The 22,460-nt window shown below is 49.4% G+C and overlaps 3 protein-coding genes across 4 annotated transcripts in view; 2 read left to right on the top strand and 1 right to left on the bottom strand.

Moving 5' to 3' along the window:
• The window catches only part of MICALL1 (MICAL like 1), a 29,465-nt gene extending 28,590 nt beyond the window's left edge, over positions 1 to 875 (top strand). Inside the window, exon 17 of the mRNA XM_053583999.1 lies at positions 17 to 875. The gene's annotated coding sequence lies outside the window, so the exon portion shown is untranslated. The remainder of the gene's footprint in view (positions 1 to 16) is intronic.
• On the bottom strand, positions 653 to 9,036 carry C3H22orf23 (chromosome 3 C22orf23 homolog). 2 transcript variants are annotated; one of them, XM_053584001.1, is made up of 7 exons: positions 8,899 to 9,027; positions 8,517 to 8,628; positions 6,883 to 6,945; positions 4,151 to 4,333; positions 3,325 to 3,456; positions 3,027 to 3,127; positions 653 to 2,858 (listed from the first exon to the last, which is right to left on the bottom strand). In XM_053584001.1, exons 2-7 carry the CDS (start codon positions 8,617 to 8,619, stop codon positions 2,760 to 2,762), a joined length of 681 nt encoding a protein of 226 aa, XP_053439976.1. In that variant the 5' UTR covers positions 8,620 to 8,628; positions 8,899 to 9,027; the 3' UTR covers positions 653 to 2,759. The 2 variants fall into 2 exon arrangements, 1 of the variants encoding a protein (XP_053439976.1); XR_008378797.1 differs by lacking the exons at positions 4,151 to 4,333; positions 6,883 to 6,945; positions 8,517 to 8,628 and having other exon boundaries at positions 653 to 3,456; positions 8,899 to 9,036.
• An 88-nt stretch (positions 9,037 to 9,124) lies between these two features.
• On the top strand, positions 9,125 to 19,182 carry POLR2F (RNA polymerase II, I and III subunit F). Its single transcript, XM_053583998.1, has 5 exons — positions 9,125 to 9,270; positions 11,534 to 11,603; positions 14,405 to 14,535; positions 18,466 to 18,537; positions 19,012 to 19,182. Exons 1-5 carry the CDS (start codon positions 9,251 to 9,253, stop codon positions 19,100 to 19,102), a joined length of 384 nt encoding a protein of 127 aa, XP_053439973.1. The 5' UTR covers positions 9,125 to 9,250; the 3' UTR covers positions 19,103 to 19,182.
• The last annotated feature ends 3,278 nt before the right edge of the window (positions 19,183 to 22,460 follow it).

Here is a 22,460-nt window from a genome sequence, read left to right as displayed (position 1 = left end):
GCCCCTGCTGTGACAGGGAAGCTGCTTGGGCCATCTTCCCTCTGTACCACATCCAGATGGGATTCTTAGCTCTTGGAGTTCTGCCCACAGGGACCTCTGGCCTGGGTCTCCCATCTCCAGTAAGCAGGGCCTGGCTACACTGGCTTCTTCCTACTCCAGCCCTGGCTCTGAGTCTCTGTCTTCCTGTCTGTAGGGGTGTCCCTAAATCCCAGGCTCTGCTCACTCCAGAGCTCTGTTAATGAAGTGTCTAAGTTTGGGCTCACTACTGAGTGGTCTGTGCTGTCAGACACAAATGGGCCTCTAGGGCAAATCCCTGCCCCCACTTCCTCCGAGTTCTGGGGGGCTGCCCTTATCTCCCCTCGTTCCATGGGGAACCTCACCTTCTAGAGCTGCCATGGCCATGCTGGGGCAGGTGGTTACCTGTGTAACACCCTCCAGTACTCATTCCCCTGGAAGGGCCTCTGGGGGGCAGGCCCCAGAAGCAGTTCTGGTTCCTGATCAGCAGCCGGGGGAGGGTGCTAATCCTGATTCTTTAACTCATAGTTTGACCTCTAATTGAAGCTTCCTCCAGCATCCCAAGTGCAGGGGCCTGTGCCCACTGGTGGTCATCATAGTCTGTCTCCTCTCCCTGATGCACCCCCACTGAGTACTGATGGCCACTTGCCCTATACGGATGGCTGTAGGAGAGGGGATATGATGGGGACTTCCCCCCCACCGCAGGGGAAGGTCCCTGCAGCTCTTTGTCAAAGCATTGTTGCTATAAGCTATTTCTGGGATGCCCCCAGGCCTCCTCCCTGAAGACACCTCTGGGAAAAGATCACACTGTATTAACTTGTGAGGATTTTCCTCACCAACAATAAACAGTGACAACCTCAGCTGGCAGTGCCCTGTAGCCTCAGGGGATGGCCACGTCCACCTTCCTGCCTGCTGTGCCATGCCTTGTGGCTGGGCATCCCTGGGTGCCCAGCGGGCCCAGGCCCATTTTGAGGCTGCCCTCCAAGAGGGACTTGGCCCTCACTGCCTGCCACTGGGCAGGATCCTCTTCCTTTGTAGGGAGGGGTGGCTCCTGGTGGCCTCTTTCCAAAAATGCCTGTTGGCCTGGAGTTGGGGCCACAAACTCCAAGGCCTTTCTGGGGCCAGGCAGGTAACATATGTGAACTTGGCCTGGTGTAAGCTATGAGATGGCTCCAATAGGCTGTTCTGTGTTAGGAGACATGGGTGGTGGGGACGGGTCAACTGGATGCCTGCCACAGCGTGAGAGGGCGTTTCTCACACGAGTCAGCAGTTGCCTTTGGGAATGAACGTGGGCACAGTGTTGCCAGATGTTTTCCATTTTGAGAAGCTGGAAATCCAGATTTTGTGTGGAATTTGTAAATGTTGACAAATTATTTGAGTTTAACAAGAGTAGGCAGATACCATATTGTCAAGCGTTGGCAGAATTTGTCCTGGTGCTGTCCATTTTGCTGCCATATGGTGGGGTCTTTCAGGTGGAGGACAGATGTTCCCGTCAAATTGTACCCTCTGCCCCTAGGTTCCCCAGGGTGTGTGACATAGGCTTCCCGTGTGATGTCCCTGAGCCAGCCCTAGATCTGGGCCTCTCTACTAATAGGGCCCCACTTACTCTGCAAACCCAAATTGGGTCGTGTGACCTGATAGGCTTCTGCGACTCCCTTCAGGTGCAGGAGACAGGGTGGTTGATGATGGGTAGGAAAACAGCAGAATACTGGGGAAGGCTCGTGGGTTCAGAAACCAGAGGGAAGAGGACCAATGGACTGTGCACTGGGCCAAGGGTGGGGGCTGCTTGCCTTGTCAGGTGACTCCTCTCAGCAGCCCCTAAGGGCTTCATAGATGGGCAAACACATGCTGAGGCTGTGGGTTCTGCCCAAGGTCACACAGCACAAGCTGGGTTTGGAACTCCAACGCCAGGGCTCTTTTAGTGTAGCTGTCCCCACCCTGTTCTTTTCTTTCTGTGTATCATGGGTTTAGTAGAAACATGTCAAGCTAACTTTTAAAGCTGAGCAGGCTACTTGCTAGTTAAATGCCCTTGGTGGTAGTATTTTGGTGAGTCTTTAGTTTTCACCAAGGGATAATGAACCATCCCACAAGTTTACTGAGATAATAAATGAGTGAAATTCAGTACCTACCATGGTGCCCAGCTATGGGGTACTCAGGAGCACTGGTTTCCACTTCCACTTAAAATATGCAAAGAGGTATCTGGGGACCATCTGTGCTTCACAGTTTCTATCTCCTTGAACAAATAAGCCTTATCCCTCTAAAAACAAAATAGTACATGTAATAACCCCTGTTAGATGTGGTTTATTAGCCAGTTAATCATTGTGGTTGAACATTTGCCCGATGTGATAAGTCAAATATGTAGATCCCAACATGGAAGAAAGCAATCGAAATTATTCCTAAGTTTAGAAAACTAAATGAGCAGGACACACAGAGGCTGGAGGTGGCGGGAAGAGGGCCCAGTGGATGTCCTTACAGACATGTCTAAGGTGGGGGGACCGGGCCTTGCTTTCACTATGGATGAGATGGGGCTCTTTCTGCTAGGAAAGACTAGAAGCTCTTGTCTGTGACTGTGGGTCTTGGAGGCGCCAAGAACTGACTTGGCCTCCCTGGGCAGGGCTAGGCTCCTGTGTACGTGTTAAGGTACTGCAGGCCAGGGCAGTGCTGTGTGGCTCTTTGACGTGGCTGGGCTGACCTGGGGACCACCCTGCTTGGCAAAGGGATGGGCTCCAGGGATCAAGGCTAGGCTATCCTGGCCCTGTCACTGGAGCCAGACTAAGGGTGGCAAGAGCCTTCCTAAGTTCCTCACTCCGCTTGTGGTCAATGTCTTCCATCTCCCGGACTTTCTACAAAAGGCATCAGGGAAAGGTGGTATCAGGGGTAGAAACCCGGGGAGCCAGGCCAGATGTGAGCTACAGCTTGACTCCTGAGCCCCACAGCCAGGGCTGGCCCTTGATTTCTACTACATTTATGTTGACCCCTCCCCTCCCCACTTCCCTGGTGGTTTCTTGTACCTGGGAGATTTCAGCCAGGATGAGTCCTCGATACTGCTTGCCCTGTCCCAGGGCTTCCATGTCGGCCAGGAATTCTCTCCTCTCCTGGATTTCTTTCACCACTGGACAGCGGAGAAGGGCCATCAGCATATGGAGTGCTGGGGGCCCCCAGGCTGTGTGTGGGGTGTGGGGCAGCAGACTGCCTCTCACGGAGGGGAAGCACTTCTGTTGTCAGATGGTTTTTCTTACCTGTTGGCCCTCAGGGATCCCTCCACACACTGCCCCCACCCCCAGCGTGACTGGCCTGTGGGTGGCTTACACTCTTCGAACCGGTCTGGCTCAGGGGCTGGGTCCTCTTGTCTCACCGAAGGGGCCTTTCTTTTCCGTTTCTCTGGGTCCTTCCCGGTGGCAAAGATATTTTGGAGTCTCTGTTTCTCCTTCTCCAGATCTCCTGCAGGGCCCAGAAATGGCGTAGTTGGTTTATGAAGCATGCCCCAGCCGTGGTCTATGTTCCTATTCGCACATGCCTGCTGCGAAGTGCCTGGGCCCTGTCAATAGGGCTTCTGAAGACCCAGCCTCTTCTGCCGTGGGTGCGTCTGAGCATAGCATATAGGCAGAAGAGGGTGAAGGAACCAAGAAAAGGGATTTGTCAAAACCCACACACTGCTTTGGTGTACAGCAAGATGCAGGAACCTTGTAGGGGCCTCAGTGGTGCCTGTGGTGGCAGCCTGTGTGTAGCAGGTGTGGGAAGATGTGAGGAGCACCCGGGCCAAAAGTTACGGATGTCTGATGCCAAGTGGGAAGAAGGGAGGAATAGCTCCCTAAGTGGGCTGGAGTGCAGAGGAGCTCAATTTCAGGGGCCACGTGAGGGCAAGAGAAGAGCGGCCTGGAGGCCTGATAGCCAAATGTTCATCAAGGATTGGTAGAGTCCAGTTAATCATGAGAGTTCTGGAAAAATTAAAAAAAGAGGGGACCACCTGATTGGTTTCCCTGGCATCCTGAACACCCCCAAGCTAACGTGCCAAGGCTGAAGAACATTAGTAGGAAAAGCATGAGCTACCTGTCCACCTGCCCTGCGGCCTGCTTGTCCCCAACCCCACCCAGGCAGACAGGTGAGAGGCCCCAGCCAAGGCCTTCTCGCTTACGGGTGGCTTGAGGCCTGAACTGTTCCCGGCTGTAGGCCCCGTTGGCTTGGCACATGCTGGCGGACCGGAGGTGGGACTGAGCCACCAGGATGGGAGGCAGGTAGATGGATGGGGCTGGCTGCTTGGAAGGTGAGACCCTCTGGCTGAATGTTGGGCTGCACTGCAGAGGCAAAGTGTCTCCTCCTGGGGGAGAAGAGTCAGGATAGGAGGGACCTACCTGGCTTTTTCTTTTTCTTTTTTAAGTAAAAGTGGTAACTGCCTGTCATAGCAAGTAAATCGTGCAGTTTTCCCTTCTCCCCTCCAATCCCATCCCTCTACAATGAGCAATGGTAATAATTTGATGGGCTCTTTTCTTACTTTTCAATGCTTATATAAACAAGTTGAAAGATAAATGTGCATATATTTTACATATGCACATAAGATTCTTTTTTTAAACACTGGATCATATTGTAATATGTTCAATAACAGTCTCTTCCTTCACTTAACAGTTTATCATGGACATCTTTCCAGATCCGCCCATTTATATATAACTTATTTTTTATAGCTAAATGCTAGTTCTTAGAGCAGATACATTATTTATTCAGCTAGTCTCCTAGTTTTAGAAATCCAGGTTGTTTCCAGGTTTTGTGTTTGTTTTTTACTACTTCAAACAATGCTGCAATAAACACTTCTACATCAGATCTTTGTGCTGGTGCTCTTATTTCTATAGATGGGCTCCTAAAACTGGTACAGGCAGGGAGGAACAGTTGGATTGTAACAGATACCTGTGCCTCTTGCTGTCTTCCCCCCTGCCTGGGCCATGGCTGAGGGTCCTCCACAGGGTAGCCAAATATTATCACCTATCTGGTCAGTCGGCCTCTTCTCCCAGCTTCCCTAAAGCCCAGCTTAGAGCAGGCCTGATCCACTGTTTTGATCTGGCCCTGTCTACCTTTTCTACTTGTCTACTCCTATATCCATCAGCAAATGTGTACTAGACATCTACCCAGCGCCAGGTCTGGGGGAAAAGTGGGGAGTGTAACAAAGTCCTGCCCTCCTGCTGGGGCAGGGATGTGGAGGATGATAAATCAGTGTCACATACCGTGTAGTATGTGAGATGGCTGGAGTACAGGGTGTATCACAATAGAACTCAGTTTTTTGTTTTGTTTTGTTTTGTTTTAGAGACAGAGTCTCGCTTTGTCACCCTCAGTAGAGTGCTGTGGCTTCACAGCTCACAGCAACCTCCAGCTCTTGGGCTTAGGCAATTCCCTTGCCTCAGCCTCCTGAGTAGCTGGGACTACAGGCACCCGCCAGAACGCCCGGCTATTTTTTTGTTGCAGTTTTGGCCAGGGCTGGGTTTGAACCTGCCACCCTTGGTATATGGGGCCGGCATCCTACTCACTGAGCCACAGGCGCTGCCCACACCATGAAGGTTTCTTTATATGCGTGGAAAAATCTAGTTCCCAAATTATTAATTTAATTATTTACTTATAAATTATCCTCCTGGGGAGCCTTGGGAGCCTGTGGATAAGTATGGAATGCTGTAAGTTGGCTTGTCCATAACCAAGGGAACTACAGGTGCTATGTTTTTTCCTATACCTACATATCTGTGATAAAATCTAACTTATAAATTAGGCACAATAAGAGATTAAAAACATAGCTAATAATAAAATAAAAACAATCATGACAATATACTGGAATAAAAGTTCCGTGAATGTATTCTCTCAAAAATATCTTATTGTGGCTTGGCACCTGTAGCTCCGTGACTAGGGCGCCAACCACATTCACTGGAGCTGGCAGGTTTGAACCCAGCCCAGGCGTGCCAAACAACAATAACAACTACAATAAAAAAAATAGCCAGGCATTTTGGTGGGCGCCTGTAGTCCCAGCTACTTGGGAGGCTGAGGCAAGAGAATTGCTTAAGACCAAGAGTTTGAGGTTGCTGTGAGCTGTGCCACCATGGCACTCTACCATGGGCAACTTATTAAGACTCTGTCTCAAAAAAAAAATCTTATTGTACTGTATTCACCTATTTTCAGACCTAGGTTGTCAAAGGGTAGCTGAAGACACAGAAACTGGGTGGGGGGTGGGGGAAGTACTGTACTTTCACTCTTTTGTTTTCCTTAAAAATTAGTAATACAGGCCAGGTGCGGTGGCTCATGCCTGTAATCCCAGCACTCTGGGAAGCCATGGTGTGTGAAATTGCCTGAGCTTATGAGTTGGAGAACAGCCTGACACAGAGCAAGACCTCATCTCTAAAAATAGACAGGCATGGGCGCCGCCTGTGGCTCAGTGAGTAGGGCGCCGGCCCCATATGCCGAGGGTGGCAGGTTTAAACCCAGCCCCCGCCAAACTGCAACAAAAAAATAGCCGGGTCCTGTGGCAGGCGCCTATAGTCCCAGCTACTCGGGCAACATGGCGGCTCACATCTGTAACTCTAGCACTCTGGAAGGCCTAGGCAGGTAGACTGCTTGAGCTCAAGAGTAGAGACCAACCTGAGCAAGAGCAAGATCCTGTCTCTAAATATAGCCAGGCATTGTGGTGGCACCTGTAGTCCCAGCTACTCGGGAGGCTGAGGCAAGAGAATGGCTTGAGCCCACAAGTTTGAAGTTGCTGTGAGCTGTGGATGTCACAGTACTCTACCAAAGGCCACAAAGTGAGACTCCACAAATGAGGTCCTCTCCCCCTTAACATAGAGAAACATTAATGATATGACCCCAATCCTGTCCAGGAAGCCTCTGTGGACTGCCTCTTACTTTTCATGGTGTCTATGATGTGGCGCTGCTGGAAGTTCGTCAGTTTGGATTCCTTCATCATCACTGCAAGATAAAGCCTTCTGTGAGGCTTCCTGGGCTGTAGGCAGATGCCTTCACCTCACCCTATTGAAAGTAAAAACTGTATTGCCTCCTATCCCCATTGTACACGGAGCATGCCCTTTTTACCTTTCCTGTTTCATGTTTTCTACAGGGCTCATCACCACCTAAGTTTTATATATTTTATTTATTTATTACCCTTTTACTATATTAGCTCCATGAGAGTAAGATTTTTTTTTTTTTTTTTTGTAGAGACAGAGTCTCACTGTACTGCCCTCGGGTAGAGTGCCGTGGCGTCACACGGCTCACAGCAATCTCTTAACCCTTGGGCTTACGCGATTCTCTTGCCTCAGCCTCCTGAGCAGCTGGGACTACAGGCGCCCGCCACAACGCCCGGCTATTAAGAGTAAGATTTTTTTTTTTCTTTTTTTCCCACCATTGTACCACTGGCACCTAAAAATAATGTCTAAAGTACATAGTAGCGGGCCAGGTGTAGTGGCCCACACCTGTAATCCTAGCACTCTGGGAGGCCGAGTTGTTGGATTGCTGGAGGTCAAGAGTTTGAGACCAGCCTGAGCAAGAGCAAGACTTGTCTCTAAAAACTAGCTGGGTGTGGCTCCACGCCCGTGGCTCAAGCAGCTAAGGCACGAGCCACATACACCTGAGCTGGTGGATTCGAATCCAACCAGAGCCCGCCAAACAACAATGATGGCTGCAACCAAAAAAAGCCAGGCGTTGTGGCCGGTGCCTGTAGTCCCAGCTACTTGGGAGGCAGAGGCAGGAGACTCCCTTGAGCCCAGGAGTTGGAGGTTGCTGTGAGCTGTGATGCCACAGCACTCTACCCAGGGCGACAGCTTGAAGCTCTGTCTCAAAAAAAAAAAAAACTAGCTGGGTGTTGTGGCGGGCACCTGTAGTCCCAGCTACTTGGGAGGCTGAGAAACAAGAGGGTCACTTGAGCCCAGGAGTTGGAGATGGCTGTGAGCTATGACTCCATGGCTCTCTACTGAGGGCAACATAGTCTCTGTCTCAAAAAAAAAAAAAAAAAAGAGTACATAGTAGGCTAGTAAAGTTTTGGTTGAGTAAATGAATCAATTAATACTTGTTCATGTGCGAGGGGCTAGAGCTATCACTGTGAGTTGAAATGGGGATAATCCTTGCATGATAGAATTCACAGAAGATGAATTGGGACAGACTGGGACACTAAAGTGAATGTCTGACTATAGGTGTATTAAGCCCAATAAAAAGAAATCTATTTGGCAGTGTGACGGCACATAACAGTAGGTCCTTATCTTCTCTCTACCACCACTCTGGCAGCGCTGGTAGGGAGGAGATAAGGCTTCCCTGGAAAGCTGTAAGGGTGATCTAAAGAATACACAGGAGTATTCTACTCTAAATTTCTTCATTCTTTGACTTTTGGCCCCTTGCAAGCTGTAGCACTTTGAACCTTTCTGAAACCCCAGGATCTTTATCTTTAAAGCGAAAATAGCAATTGCTAAGCCACAGGTCATAAATGTGAGAACTGAGTTACCGGGGGTAACTATTACCACCCCTCTTCTTATGTCCTTTAACCCACTGACCTCTGAGTAGTTCGCAAGTCCCCGGGGTGTAAGTGGTTTTCTTGGGGCAGCGCCCAAACTCCGTTCTTTTGGTCACTATCTCCACCCTTTCCTGTGAAGCCATGGGAGGGCCCTGAGGACGGAAAGACGCAATAATATACTCTTTGTCTCCCAGCCCCAATCTCTGCCCCCTCTCAAATACCTCCCGAATTCTGGGAGCGGCGAACAGGCCGCAGAGAATCATGACGCCGCCAGTTAATATTGTGACAGCGCCCAATTCTCCCACCCCGACACACAAGCAGATACGCTTGTGGCAGGGAAGTGCGCCTGGGAGGAAAGGAGCGTTAGGATAGCCGTGGTCATAGTAGTACCCATTGGGGACATGCCAAAATTCAAACCTCACCCTAAAGTAAAAGCCCGCCTGGGTGACTCTCTTCTCACAGAGAGCGGCGTGTGGGCTCCCGGAGACGGTGACCACTGCTCTACCGAGGCACGCGCTCCAGAGAACCAGAGAAATGCGGTGCAACCTGGACTGCAGGCGCAGTGGCTAGCGTCCCTGGCTACCATGGTAACGCGCGCTCCCTGACCTGCGCACGCGCGCCGTTGGCGCGCTCGGTTTGCCAACCGGAAGTGATTTCCTCTGCGTCACGGCGCCGGCGCAGGATACTCTTGGTGCCGCGCGACCTGGAGTCTGCAGTTTGGAGGTGTCCGCGCGGATCTGAAGCTCACGGCGGTGTTGCTGCGGCGAAGGTGGCATGTCAGACAACGAGGACAAGTGAGTGCGGGAACGGAGTGGTCTTCGCGGGAGCCTCAGAAGGGGCGGATGAGGCGAGGCCTGGGTCGAAGGCAGCTGAGGAGCCTGGCGTCGAGGGGCAGTGTCTCAGCGGATTGGGGGGTCCTGAGGGGGCTGGCGGAGCTGGAGAAGGGAATGGCGGGGACCCAGGAGCATAGCCCGGGCCAGAGGTTGGGCACAGACCGGCCCGGGTTCAAGTGTTCGGAGAGGTTCCATGAAAAGGGTGTCTTTCTGTCACCCAGTCCCTGTCTTGTAAGGAGAAAACTGGGTGAAGTAGGTACGGCCCTTGCTCTCCAGGCGCTCACTTGCTAGAAGAAGGGACAGTCCCACAAGCAAGCGGATAATGCGTGTAAACTTCTGTAGCAGAAAAGTATGTAGCGTAGAAGTTACGCAGGGGAGCGTCTGGTCAGGTTCCCAGGGTGGTAAAGTCTGGAAGGGTTGCAGTAATCTAGGTGAGAAAAGGCAGTGGCATGAACTGGGGTGACAGTAGTAGAGGTGGTGAAAAATGGTTTTGAATTCGAGATATATTTTAAACATAGAGCCAAAAAGATTTTTTTTTTTGAGACAGAGTCTCAAGCTGTCTCCCTGGGTAGAGTGCTGTAGCATCACACCTCACAGCAACCTCAAACTCTTGGGCTTAAGCGATTCTCTTGCCTCGGCCTCCCAAGCAGCTGGGACTACAGGTGCCCACCACAAGCCTGGCTATTTATTATTATTTTTTTTGCAGTTGTCATTGTTTAGTGGGCTGGGCTGGGTTCGAACCAGCTACCCTCAGTGTATGTGGCTGATGCCCTGGAGACTGAGCTATGGGCGCTGCCAAGCCAAGATTTTCTGGTGGATTGAATGTGTAGGGTCAGAGGAGAGATCTATTTATTTATTTATTTTTTTGAGACAGAGTCTCACTTTGTCACCCTGGGTAGAGTGCTGTGGCATCATAGCTCACAGCTACCTCAAACTCTTGGTCTCAAGCCATCCTCTTGCCTCAGGGTCCTGTCTCAAAAAAAAAAAAATGGTTTCAATGGAGCTGTGGGGGTGAAAATCTTGTTGGGGTGAGATTATATGACAGGATGTAAAGAGATGAATTGGAGAGAGCGAGGATGGACACACAGCTCTGTCATAAATTTTGCTCCAAAGGAAGCATGGAGCTTGTTGCTAGGGCTCACGCCTATAATCCTAGCACTATGGGAGGCTGAGGCAGGAGGATCGCTTGGGGCCGGGAGTTTGAGACCAACTTGGGCAAAATATTGAGATCCTGTCTCTACCAAAAAATAAAAATTAGGGTGGCGGGCGGCGCCTGTGGCTCAGTCGGTAGGGCGCCGGCCCCATATACCGAGGGTGACGGGTTCAAACCCGGCCCCGGCCAAACTGCAACCAAAAAATAGCCGGGCGTTGTGGCGGGCGCCTGTAGTCCCAGCTACTCGGGAGGCTGAGGCAAGAGAATCGCTTAAGCCCAGGAGTTGGAGGTTGTTGTGAGCTGTGTGAGGCCACGGCACTCTACCGAGGGCCATAAAGTGAGACTCTGTCTCTACAAAAAAAAAAAAAAAAAAAAAATTAGGGTGGCGCCTGTGGCTCAGTCGGTAAGGCGCCAGCCCCATATACCGAGGGTGGCAGGTTCAAACCCGGCCCCGGCCAAACTGCAACCAAAAAATAGCCGGGCGTTGTGGTGGGCGCCTGTAGTCCCAGCTACTCGGGAGGCTGAGGCAAGAGAATCGCTTAAGCCCAGGTGTTGGAGGTTGCTGTGAGCTGTGTGAGGCCACGGCACTCTACCGAGGGCCATAAAGTGAGACTCTGTCTCTACAAAAAAAAAAAAATAATAAAAAAAAATAAAAATTAGTGGGGTGTGGTGGCATATACCTGTAGTCTCAGTTACTGAAGAGTTTGAGGCAGGTGGATTGCTGGAGCCTAGGAGTTTGAGATTGCAGTGAGCTATGATCATGTCTGCACTTCAGACATGGAAGTGCATGGAAAAAAGGAAAAGATAAGGTTTTTTTTAAAGACGGAGACATACTGCATGTTTAAATGCTGATGGGAGTGATCCAGTAGAGAGGGAAACAGTGATGAGGAATGAGTCTTAGCAGAATTTGGGAGCTAATGGGGACAGACGGAGTAAAATGGAATGAAAGTTTGATTCACTTATTAAGTAGGTATTTACTGAGTGCCTTTTACGTAGCAGGTGACATACAGACCTCTGCCTTCTTTAATTTTAGTGAGCAATGCTCTAACTCTCTGATCTCTTCTTGTGCAGTTTTGATGGTGATGACTTTGATGATGTGGAGGAGGATGAAGGACTAGATGACTTGGAGAATGCTGAGGAGGTCAGTATTCCCTCTTAGGTCCCACCTCTGCAGTCCAGGCTGCCAGATAGCCCTGCAGGTGATAATTACCTGAATGTGTCTGCCTCCTGTTCGTGGCCAGAGCCCCTGCCATAAGCATCTCCAATTAGAGTAAGCAGGGTTCCAGTCCTGGTAGTGGAGTAGCCCTGCATAGGGTGCACCTGAAGGCTTCTGTCCACTTGGTCCACAGCCTGTGGCTTCGGGGACAGTAGTTCACAGACAGGTGAAAGGTCTCACCAGCAGGTTTCCTTCATTCAGCATACATGTGCTCAATGTTTGTTATGTGCCGGGTGCTCTGCAGGGTGGGGCTCCTTGGAGAGCAAAGGGAAGAGTGGCTTGGGATCAAGCTGGAGAGGTAAGCAGGGCTCAGATCAGGCAGGATTTTGTAGCCTAAAGGGAAGCCACTGACAAGTTTTGAGCCAAGGAGTGGCATGTTCCAGTTTACATTTTAGAAAGTGGCCTCAAGAGTGAGGAGGGAATTAGAGAGGGGCAGGAGTGAAAGAAAGAGACCAATTAGGGAACTCTCTCCACGCTCCAGGGGAGAGACCCAGGGCTTGGATGTAGGGGCTGATAGTGTAGGTGATGAGAAGACGATGAAAGAGGTGTTTTGGTGAATTAGATGTGGCGCTGAGAAGGTAGGAGATGACAAGGATGACTCAGGTTTCTGGCTTGAGCAACTAGGTGGATGGGTTGCTAGCTTCAGTAATAAAGTAGGACTTTCTGTCCTGTGTGACTGATGGAGGGAGAAATGCTGTGTCTCCTGGAGAAAGAGGGGTCCCTCTTTTTTTTTTTTAGGCTAAGAAGCTGAAACTTCATTAAGAATTTCCTCCCTCTGCATAGGACTTTCTGATACCTGTTCACTTGGGCAAAAGCCTCCTCCATCCTTCTGGTCTCTTCCCATCCTTGTCCTACTTACTCTGCCTCCTAGATACAGCTCAGCTCTGTCTCTTTTTCTCTACTCCCCATTTCTCACCCTGGCTTAGAGCTCGTTTTTTCATCTGCATTCCTGCTGAAATTGTGTTGAGTAGTTTTCCTGTCTTCAGTCTCGCTCCAGACTCCGCTCTGTGTGCAATTCTTCTTTCAAGAGTCCTATTTCTTTTTCTTTTTTCCTCTTTTCTTCTTCTTCCTCTTCCTCCTCTTCTTCATCTTCTTCCCCTTCCTCCTCCTCTCCTCCCCTTCTTCTCTTTCTTCCCCTTTCCTCCTCTTCCCTCCCCTTCTGGGTACCCTTCCCCGTACTCTTCCCTTTCCCTTTCCTCCTTTTCTTTTCTTTTTTTGCAGCCTAAGTGTTTGCCAGCGCAGAATCCCCTTTTTTATCTGCACGCATGATTGGTTATTACTGGTTTTCCTTAGTGGTCTCTGCTTCTGCTTCTGCCCTTGCCCCCTACAGAATATTCTCACTAGAGGATCCAGAATGATTTCTTTTTTTTGAGACAGAGTCTTGCTTTGTCACCTGGGCTACAGTGCCATGGCTTCAACCTAGCTCACAGCAACTTCAAATTCCTGGGCTCAGCCTCCCAAGTAGCTGTGGCTACAGGCGCCCAGCACAATGCCTGGTTAATTTCTCTGTTTATAGTAGAGATAGGTATTGCCCTTACTCGGGCTGGTCTCAAACTCCTGAGCTCAAGGGATCCTCCCGCTTTGGCCTCTCAGAGTGCCAGGATTGCTGGTATGAGCCATTGCACCCAGCCTGTTTTGGTTTTCTGAGATGGGTTTTCACTGTGTTGCCTCAAACCCAGAGCTCAGTTATCCTCCACTTTAAGCCTCTCAAGTAGCTAGGACTAGAGGTGTGTGCCACTGCACCCAGCTGTCTACGTATTTTACTTACTAATTTTATTGTCTGTCATTTCTCGTACTGTAAGCTCTGTAGGGGAAATAATTTTTATCAGTCTTATTCACCACTTTATCCTGACCACTTAGAATGCTGTCTGATGTATAGTAAGTGCTCAGTGTATTTGTTGACTTAATTCTTTATTTATTATAGAATTTATTCTCTTGCCTAAAACTCTCATGTACCTTTTGCTCTAATCATAGTTGATAATTAGTTGTTCAAACCTCTTGTTCTCTTCCTCTTCTGTGCCTTTTGCACATTTTATTTAGCCTGCTGAGAATGGCCTTCCTTTCCTTCTTGGTTGGGCAGTTCCTTCTATTATCCTTCTAGATTAGCTCAAGTTTTATGCACCCTTCAGAGCACCTTCCGCTGTGTTTACGCTTTTGTTTCCCCCTCTACACTGAATTCTTTGAGAGTAGAAACTCTCCTAGCTTTCTGTCTCTGTGTTTATTGTACTGTCTGGCAAAAACAGATGGTTAATAAGTAATTGCTAAATATGTGAATATATAACTATTCTTGCCTTCACGCTAACTTTTCTGCTACTTGACTCCTTGGTTCAGTCACCCTAATCTGAAGGGCGGAATGTATGTTCCTAACTGCCTGCCTTGTGCCCAGCACTTCTTTTCTAGGGCCAACATTCTGGGACTTCCCCATCTCTAGGCTTTCTGCTTCTCTCTCTTTTGGATAAGGCAACTGGCTCTGTTTCTCATCATGGTTCTTCTTTATTGCTAGACTTCCAGGTTTAGCTGACTCTCCAAGCCTCTGATATGGGGACTATAATCCTTGCCTTAGAAGGTTATTGTAAAGATTAGATGAGGTGTTAGTAAGCAGTCACATGGTCCCTGACATGCATTAAACATTAATGGTGGTGATGGTGGTGGTCATGATCATTGTCATCCTCAAACCCCAAAAAATGCCCTCTGAGATTTTCCTTCTTTTTCTGTCTCATATCTAGGAGGGCCAGGAGAACGTGGAGATATTGCCCTCTGGGGAGCGACCGCAGGCCAACCAGAAGCGAATCACCACACCATACATGACCAAATATGAGCGAGCCCGTGTGCTGGGAACCCGAGCTCTCCAGATTGCGTGAGTGTGTGTCCCTTCACTGTCTTGTCCATCTGTCAGGCCATAGAGAGTCCTGAATCACTGGTCCTGCCTAGGCTGGCACCTGAAAACAGACACTCCCTGCTTTGCATTCAACAAAGGTAGTGCTTTCCTGTGTGCTGGGCACTGTGCTAGCCCCCTGCCCTCAGGGAGCTTATGATCTAATAAAAATAGGATAGGAACATCTGAAAAGTCAAATATCAGTGCAGGAGAAAAATAACAATAAAAAATCAGAACTAGATGATTGCCTGTTAGTGAAGGAAAAAATATGTGAATTCAGAGCCCTGGACCATTGTGTGCCAGTTAGGAAGGGGTTAAGGTGATTCTTTTTTTTTTTTTGAGATAGTCTCACTATGTCACCCTCAGTAGAGTGCGGTGGTGTCACAGCTCAGAGCAACCTCAAACTCTTGGGCATAAGCGATTCTCTTTCCCAGCCTCATGAGTAGCTGGAACTACAGGCGCCCACCACAACGCCCGGCTATTTTTTGGTTGTAGTTGTCATTGTTGTTTAGCAGGCCAGGCTGGGCTCGAACCCGACAGCCTTGGTGTATGTGGCTAGTGCCCTACTCACTGAGCCACGGGCACTGAGCCAGTTAAGGTGGTTCTTGATGTGAGGTAGACTGTGGAGGGCCCTCCACTGAGAGAGTGTGCTGGAGATGAGAAAGCTTAGAGCAGCGGTGGTGGTCTAGGAATTTGAAAATTGGCAACCTTATTCTTTCCCAGGTTTGGAAGGATAACAAGATTCAGGAGATTGACTTTAGACAGGTAGAGATCCAAATGCCCAATGATTGCAGATTCACCTAGTTAGCCGAAGGCAGTGCTGGCCTTCAGATGCCTGCTGAGGTTGTGGGCATAGTGGAGAACAGACTGGGAAGCGGCGTCTCTGCCTGCAGGTGACTTTGAGAAAGCTGGGACTCTTAAAAAGGCTGGGCCATAGATACCTGCTCTTTTTTCCCCCTTGTCAGGTAAGATACTCCTGCTATCCAAAGGAAGAGTAAGTGAGGGGACAAAGGACAGGAGTGTAGTGTTACTCTAATGGAAGGTTGTCCATGAGCTAACGACAGGAGTCCTTACCCCATACTTCCTTCAGACTGGATTGGGAAATGGTGGTATCTGGAGAAGGGGGATGGTTCAAAATGGTTCAAGTGGGGAATAGTTCAAAGCTGGGGCCAGATTTGTGGACTCTGCTTTGCGGACGGGCAGCGATGCTGTCTGTGCATTTCCCTTCCTCTTCTTTCAAACAGCATTAGACTTTTATCTTCAGTCCTGTGGGGTAGAGATGACCACTGTATCTTCTTCAATAAAGTTCTTTATGGGTGAGCAACAGTGGCAACACTGCTCTTTCCTCCTCCTTAGTGGTAGACTTCTCATCGGCCTGGTTGCACTCCTTGCTCTTCTGGGTGGAATTAGGGGCACACCCAATGTGATATCTTTTGGTACCACTGCGGTCAGGATCCTCTAAGCTTACACCATCAATTATGCCAGCCACTAGCTGCACATGTCCATTTACATTAAGTAAACTTTAATAAAATGAGAAATTCAGTTTCTGTCTCACTGGCCACATTTCAAGCACTCAGTAGGCACATATGGTGGTTACTATAGTGATAGCACAGACACAGGACAGTTCCATTATTGCAGAGCATTCTATGGGGCACGCAACTAGGCTGAAAATGGCCCAGGAGGAAGAACAATTCATAAATTATTTTTTAAGCAAATAGAAAAATATTTATTTTTCAAGCAAATAGAAAAATATTTACCTTGCTTATGTGCAAGGTAAATATTCTTTCAGCACTAAGACACTGCTAGTGCCTGGTAGGGATGTGAAGATGATTAAAGACATGGTCTCCTGGTGGGGGAGGTTGACCTGTGCATGGATACCCGGAGCCCCAGGAAGATAAGGGTGGTGCTTTGGGAAGGATACAAAAAGGGAGAGCAGTGATTGCAGAGGTGATTGGAGATCCTCTTGAAGGATTAGGACTTCATTGGGGACAGATAAAGAAAAGTGGTTTTGTGAGTATCCCAGAGGTGGGAAATAGCACAAGAAAAGGTCTGGGTAGAGGCAGGCACTGTGGATTGTGGTGGAAGTATCTATTGCAAATAGCTTGGGGCACAAGACTGGAAAAGATGTCACTAGCACCTTGAGTGACAAGTTCAGAAGATTGGAGTTCATTTGGTGGTCACTGTAGAGCACTTAATGGTTTCCAGGCTGATGTCCAGACCACTTCAAAGTCCAAGTGCCCTGTTTTTCATGGTCTAAATTAGTCCAGTCTGTAGCACTCCTTCTGATTAAGGGATATAATGACATTCAGTGGCTCCCAGTCTGCTGTCAGCCCTTGGACAGCCAGACTGTATCTTATGCCTAGCATTAGGCTTATGACGCGGCACTTGGTAAACCACCAATTCTTAGAAAGGTTTTGGGTGAAGTTTTGGTTTTGTTCATTGGCACCACCTGCTGGCTGATTTTTGTCATGTCCACTTTCTAACTGGATGGTTGGTGCTTATTTGCAGAAGCCATGGTGCAGGACAAATTAGTTAAGGTCATGCTGTTGCACTTTGTACATCACATGCACATAGCAGGTGCTGGGTGAATGAATGCCCTTCAATTGTTTATATTTTGAAAGAAAGAAGGTGTGTACACACCAGGAAAAGCATTTTGCCACATTTTTTAAAGCTTTATATTTTGGGGATGTTTAAATACTTTTTGAGAAGGGAAAAGTTAAACTTTTGGTCCTTGCCCTTGGGAAATTTTCAGGCTTTGGGGAGTAACAGAAATCAGAATATTTAGTAATAAAATTTGCAAACTGGTAGCTCTCAGACTAGCTGATTATCCGAATTACCTGAGCAGCTTTGCAGATTCTCCTTCACTCTTGTATTCAGAGGGTCAAGAGAAGGACCCAGGAACCTGTATTTTTTGTATGTTCTCCTAGTAATGCTGGACCTGTCAGTGTGAACTTGAGTTAGAATAATCAGGGGTGGCTTTCTAAAGGAGGTGGCCATAGAATTGGCATCCCCTTGTTTATTTTTAGAGCCTCTGCTGTGGGCCAGGTGTTGTGCTAGGGGGCGAGCTCCCATGTGAATCACTTGTCATCCTGGGCCACTAGGAGTTCATGGTCTAATGTGGGAAACTTCAGTTTTGTGGCTGAGGCTGGGCTTGAACCCGCCACCTCCGGTATATGGGGCTGGCGCCCTACTCCTTGAGCCACAGGCGCCACCCTTAATGTGGGAAACTTCAAACAAGTAGTTACAGTCCAGTTAGATTGGTGCCGAGAAAGGCATATGAACAATGAATTGGGGCACTGAAGATTTAGCACATGACTTCCGAGGTGGAGACATTTGACCCCCTTTCCCCCAGGCTTGTAGGGAGAGGAAGAACTTGTAAGAGCACATAAAATGTGGTATGTCCAGGGAACCATAACTAGTTTGGTATGGCTGGACTGTGGGCCGAGCATAGGGAAGTCTCATGGGACAGTGCTAGAAAGGTGAATAGGAAACAGATTGGGTTCTGGCTTGGTAGCCCTGAAGAGTTGTAATGTGTTATAAGCAGATGAGTGCCCTGAACACAGGCCCCTGTGTGGAGGCTGGGGAAGGGGCTGGGCTGGAAGTGCAAGACCTCTGTGGGTGTGTTGTCACAGTAAAGAAGAAAAATGAGATGAGCTGGGCACTGGCAGGGCTCAGGGGTTGATTGGAGCCGTTAGAATGGTGTGGCTTTGGACATGCCGCCCCTTCTGCCTGGATACTGTACTGTGGCTGCTGGGCTCAGGAGCCTGCGATAGGCCCTGGGGTGGTCTCAGGCAGTGCCCCTGCACATGCTCCCCACCATGTCTACCTGCCTAGAAGGTGACCTTCTTACTGCCTGCAGGGCTCTTCTCCCTGTGCTGGCAGTCTTTTGAACACCTGTCCCTTTTCCTATAGGATGTGTGCCCCTGTGATGGTAGAGCTGGAGGGGGAGACAGACCCTTTGCTTATTGCCATGAAGGAACTCAAGTAAGTCACCCAGATCATAGTTCACTCCCCCAGAGCCCTGGGAGGCATCTCTTGGGCTCCCTGTTGCACAACCCACCCCTACTTTCCTGGCTGGGAAAGTTGGTGCTTGTTCCTATAGGAATAGCCACCCGGAGGGAGGAGGGAGAGCCAAGAGGATGCAGGCAAAGAGGGAGGACATTGATGAATGTGACCTCTCCTGGCTGTTCCTGCTGCTGGGGGCCTTACCAGCCTCTTGCGACTCTTCTCCCTCCTCCTGCAGCCATGAGATGGTAGAGTCCTTCCAGACCCACTGTCCCACACTTGGGATGCAGAAATGTTCTTTTCCTTGTAATTACTTTCCTATAAAATATACTTCTCAGTCCCAAGCAGCTGTTCCTGTGACTTCACTTTCCTTGCGTTCTGTGTACACAGTCTGTTCCTTCTGCTGCAGGGCTGGGGTCACCAACCCTCATGTTCTGTGACTTCTTCCTGCAGGGCTCGGAAGATCCCCATCATCATTCGCCGCTACCTGCCTGATGGGAGCTATGAAGACTGGGGGGTAGATGAACTCATCATCACCGACTGAGTCGAGCTCGTCCTGCCCCTGCTCATTTTCTGTCCTCACTTCATGTGATAGCTGTAAATAATAAACTGTTCAACTTTCCAGCCCCTCCACCTCCAGCTGTCTGTGACCCCACCACTGAATCATCCCTCATACTGCCCTATTCCTGGCATGTATCTGTCCAGTGGCCCTGTAGCTGTCAGCTCTAAGAAGCTCCAGAGGTCCTCGGCTTCTGTGGATCCCTGCATCCTTCCCTCCATCTCCCTGTTCACCAGAGCAAAGGCTGCTGCAGGGAGACACCTCAGCTGCCTTCCCAGCAGACAGACGAGTCTTTGTGTCCAGGGAGCTGGTTGCCATGGAAACCCCCAATTTCCTTTCCAGTGGGGACTGGCTGTAGGGGCTTCTCCCTTCTCAGGAGTATCACAGAGCAGGTCTCATCAAGCCACCCATTGTTTCCTAAGGACCTGCTTCGAGCCTCTTATCATGGGCTCGGATCCCTTTTCAGGAGCAGTGCCCCAGCAGGAAGCGTGGGGTTGTGGTGATCTCCCACCCTCCCCAGGCAGGGCTCTGCTGGGCAAGTTAGCAGCTGGAGCAAGGACCAGGCACCTGCCATCCCCTGTTGCTCTGTCCCCACTCCTGTCCAGGCCACTGCCCACACACTGACCTCTATGGCCCACTTCTCTGCCCTGCCACACCCATACCCTTTTCTTTCCAGTCCCTGTAAGATGTCCTTTCCCTTCTGTGTGGGGTCCATCATTCTCTGAGGCCTTGATTGGGATGAGTGGTGGGATGCTGCTGCTCCTGGGTTTGAGGTGTTAGAGCTGGAGTTCTTCCTTCCTCTGCCTTACTTTCTAATGAGTCATCTTCCCCTCCTCTGCCCTGCTTACCCAACTTGAGATAGGACCAGTCACATTGACTCCTCCTTACTCAGGCAGACAGGGAGAGGGTGTATACTGACACCAACAGAGATAGAAGGGAAAATTGGCTCTCTGACTATTCCAGCCTCGACCTCCGTTCCACTCCAGCTCCCCTTCCTGGAGAAGGAAGAGCCAGTCTTTCTCGCCCTGTACAAGAGGCAGGAACCCAGGGAAGGGAGCACCAGGACAGGGTGGGAATGATGAGCATCCATGAGAGTGGGAGGGGTCCCTGCTGCTCTGGAGAAGGTTTAATCCAGGGAGCAGTGGACTTCGCACTCCCTTCTACCCCCCTCCAAGCCTGTGGAATCCTTTAATCAAGTTGGGTGCTGAAATTTCAGCTCTGAAATGCCGCCTTTGTGTTGGCATCCAGGCAGCCGCCCCAGAGTGCTGGGGTCACTTTCTCGGCCCCATTTCTCTAAATGGTCTCTTTGTTCCCTGCTGGGCTGCTCAGTATCAGATGTGATTAAAGGGAGATGGGGTTTGGGCGGGGGAGGACAGGAGTTGGGGGGGGTTAACCCTTAGGGGATAGGGCATAAGGAAAGTGGGACAAAAGGGGTGCTTTCCTGCCATTTACCCCTTCCCATTCTGTTCCTTTTTGGGGAGTCCCTTACTATTCATCTAGCCAGCCAGGTCCGGGTTTTGAGTACTCTAGAATGAAAAATCACCTGTCACCACTATTGGTTCTGTATTTTCTTAGGGCTTGGGTGGTATCTACAAAAACACCTGGCCCTTTCTCTGTCCAAGTGGAGCTGCTGGCCCGTGCACATCTAGAGCCTTTGGTCTAAGGGATGTACACAGCCCAGGTTGTCTGCTTCTCTGGGGTCACTTCCCCTCCTCCCATGTCCTCAGTAATCTCATGAATGCAGGTCTTGGAGGGGTGGTTTCATCTTTTGGATGTAGCCCCTCCTCTCTGCCTGCCAGCTTCATGTCCCTCATCCCGCTGTAAGTGAACAAACCAGAAATGGACAAACGTCCTTCCTTTCAATGAAGGGGAAAGAGTGGGTTAGCACTAAGTGATCTTTAACAAAATTCTAGAATTGGTTATTATATATTTGAAAGTATTTTAGAGGGGATCCAGGAACTAGCACAGGGTTCCTAAGATTCAGTATTGTCAAATAAATCAATTTCTTTTTTTTTATTGTTGGTTACTAGCCCCGTAGTTTGGAAATGCCAGAGATGAGTGAATCTTGGTTTCAGCAAGACGTCTGTGTTGGAGAAGTGAGCACTTCTGGTCATGAAATTAGTTTCAGGACTGAGCCAGTCTCCCTAAGTGTGGAGATAATAGAACTGACAATGGAGAGAGCTATTTAGTGGTATACCCAGGGTTCTGTCCTCTGTTTAGACCTTTATTATAACTTGAGTGAGTACATTCAAGTTTGCAGGTACATGAAGCTCCAACGGACAGCTTAGTTCTAAAAGGATTAATATAGGTGGGAAATTGGATCAAATCCAACAAGGCGAAATCCGTTAAAGATCATAGTAAAATTCTTTTACCTACAGCAAAACAAAACCAGAAACAACTTATATACAATGTGGATAATCTGATTTTGCAATAGATACTGTCTAAAAGAGCAGGTTCAGTTAGCCCCAAGCTTCACAGGAGCCAGCAGTTTGGGGAAAGCCTGAAGAGCTTGTAGGATGCAGCTTCTGGATGGAGGGGGTTTGGCCATCCCGGGTGGGCTGGGCTAGTTCTTGGTGCCCCCTCTCTCCTAAGTCCTGCTTAGGTGGTAAGGGGATAGAGACCACAGATGGAAGGAAGGGAGTGGGCAGTGTCTGCTGTGGAGCAGTGGGAGATGCATCACCCCAGATTTGAAGTGGAGGTAGGGCCTACAAACCATGGGCAGGTGGAGGGGATGATGGTTATGAGTGCAAGCTTTGGAGTCACAGCTGGATTCAGGTTCACTGCCAGTACTTTCTATCATCAGCCTCTCAAAGCTGCAATTTCCCTATCTGGAAAGTGGGGGTAAAGATCAGGCCCACTCCCACCTTGGCTTGAATGATAGAAAAGCCTTGGCAAAACTCTTGACCAGGGAGCACACACTAAGTAGTAGCTCTTACTGTTATCATGAGCTGGGGATATGGAAGAACTTGCTCATCGGACCTGTTCATCAAACAAAGTGGTGAAGAGATTTCTCTTGTCCCTGGAACTGGTGCTTGTGAGGTGGAGTGGCCCCTGAGTGCTGAAGAAAGCGCTTTTAGGGTGTAAACAGTTTAGATGGCATGTCTGACATCCTTGCCTTAGCTGCTGGGAAGGCTCTGTTGAGTCCTTGCTTGGGTGAATGTGTGTGTTGGGGGAGGTGGCAAGTGGCAGGGTGCAGCAAGAGGGCCCAGCCAGCATCCTCAAGGACAGGCCCCTGGCTGTAGAGAAGGTGCCAGACTCAACTCACAGCCCGTTCAATCACCTGTCCCTCGAATTCTTTGCAAGCTGCTGAGTGAGCAGCGAGTTACAGCTGAGCCAGGTAAGA

The sequence above is a fragment of the Nycticebus coucang genome, chromosome 3 (assembly GCF_027406575.1).
Source record: "Nycticebus coucang isolate mNycCou1 chromosome 3, mNycCou1.pri, whole genome shotgun sequence".
Lineage (NCBI taxonomy): Eukaryota > Metazoa > Chordata > Mammalia > Primates > Lorisidae > Nycticebus > Nycticebus coucang.
The sequence above is the reverse complement of the archived record's forward strand: the minus strand, read 5'-3'. Positions and strand labels throughout refer to the sequence as shown.

What these genes read in the sequence shown, in the direction of transcription:
- POLR2F (XM_053583998.1), top strand. Translation starts at nt 9,251, where the DNA reads ATGTCAGACAACGAGGACAA. An exon ending in ACTTGGAGAATGCTGAGGAG is followed by an intron (nt 11,604 to 14,404) that starts GTCAGTATTCCC and finishes TCTCATATCTAG; the next exon opens with GAGGGCCAGGAGAACGTGGA. An exon ending in ACCCGAGCTCTCCAGATTGC is followed by an intron (nt 14,536 to 18,465) that starts GTGAGTGTGTGT and finishes CTTTTCCTATAG; the next exon opens with GATGTGTGCCCCTGTGATGG.
- C3H22orf23 (XM_053584001.1), bottom strand. Translation starts at nt 8,619, where the DNA reads ATGGCTTCACAGGAAAGGGTGGAGATAGTGACCAAAAGAACGGAGTTT. An exon ending in GACTTGCGAACTACTCAGAG is followed by an intron (nt 6,946 to 8,516) that starts GTCAGTGGGTTA and finishes TTTATCTTGCAG; the next exon opens with TGATGATGAAGGAATCCAAA. An exon ending in CATCATAGACACCATGAAAA is followed by an intron (nt 4,334 to 6,882) that starts GTAAGAGGCAGT and finishes CTTCTCCCCCAG; the next exon opens with GAGGAGACACTTTGCCTCTG.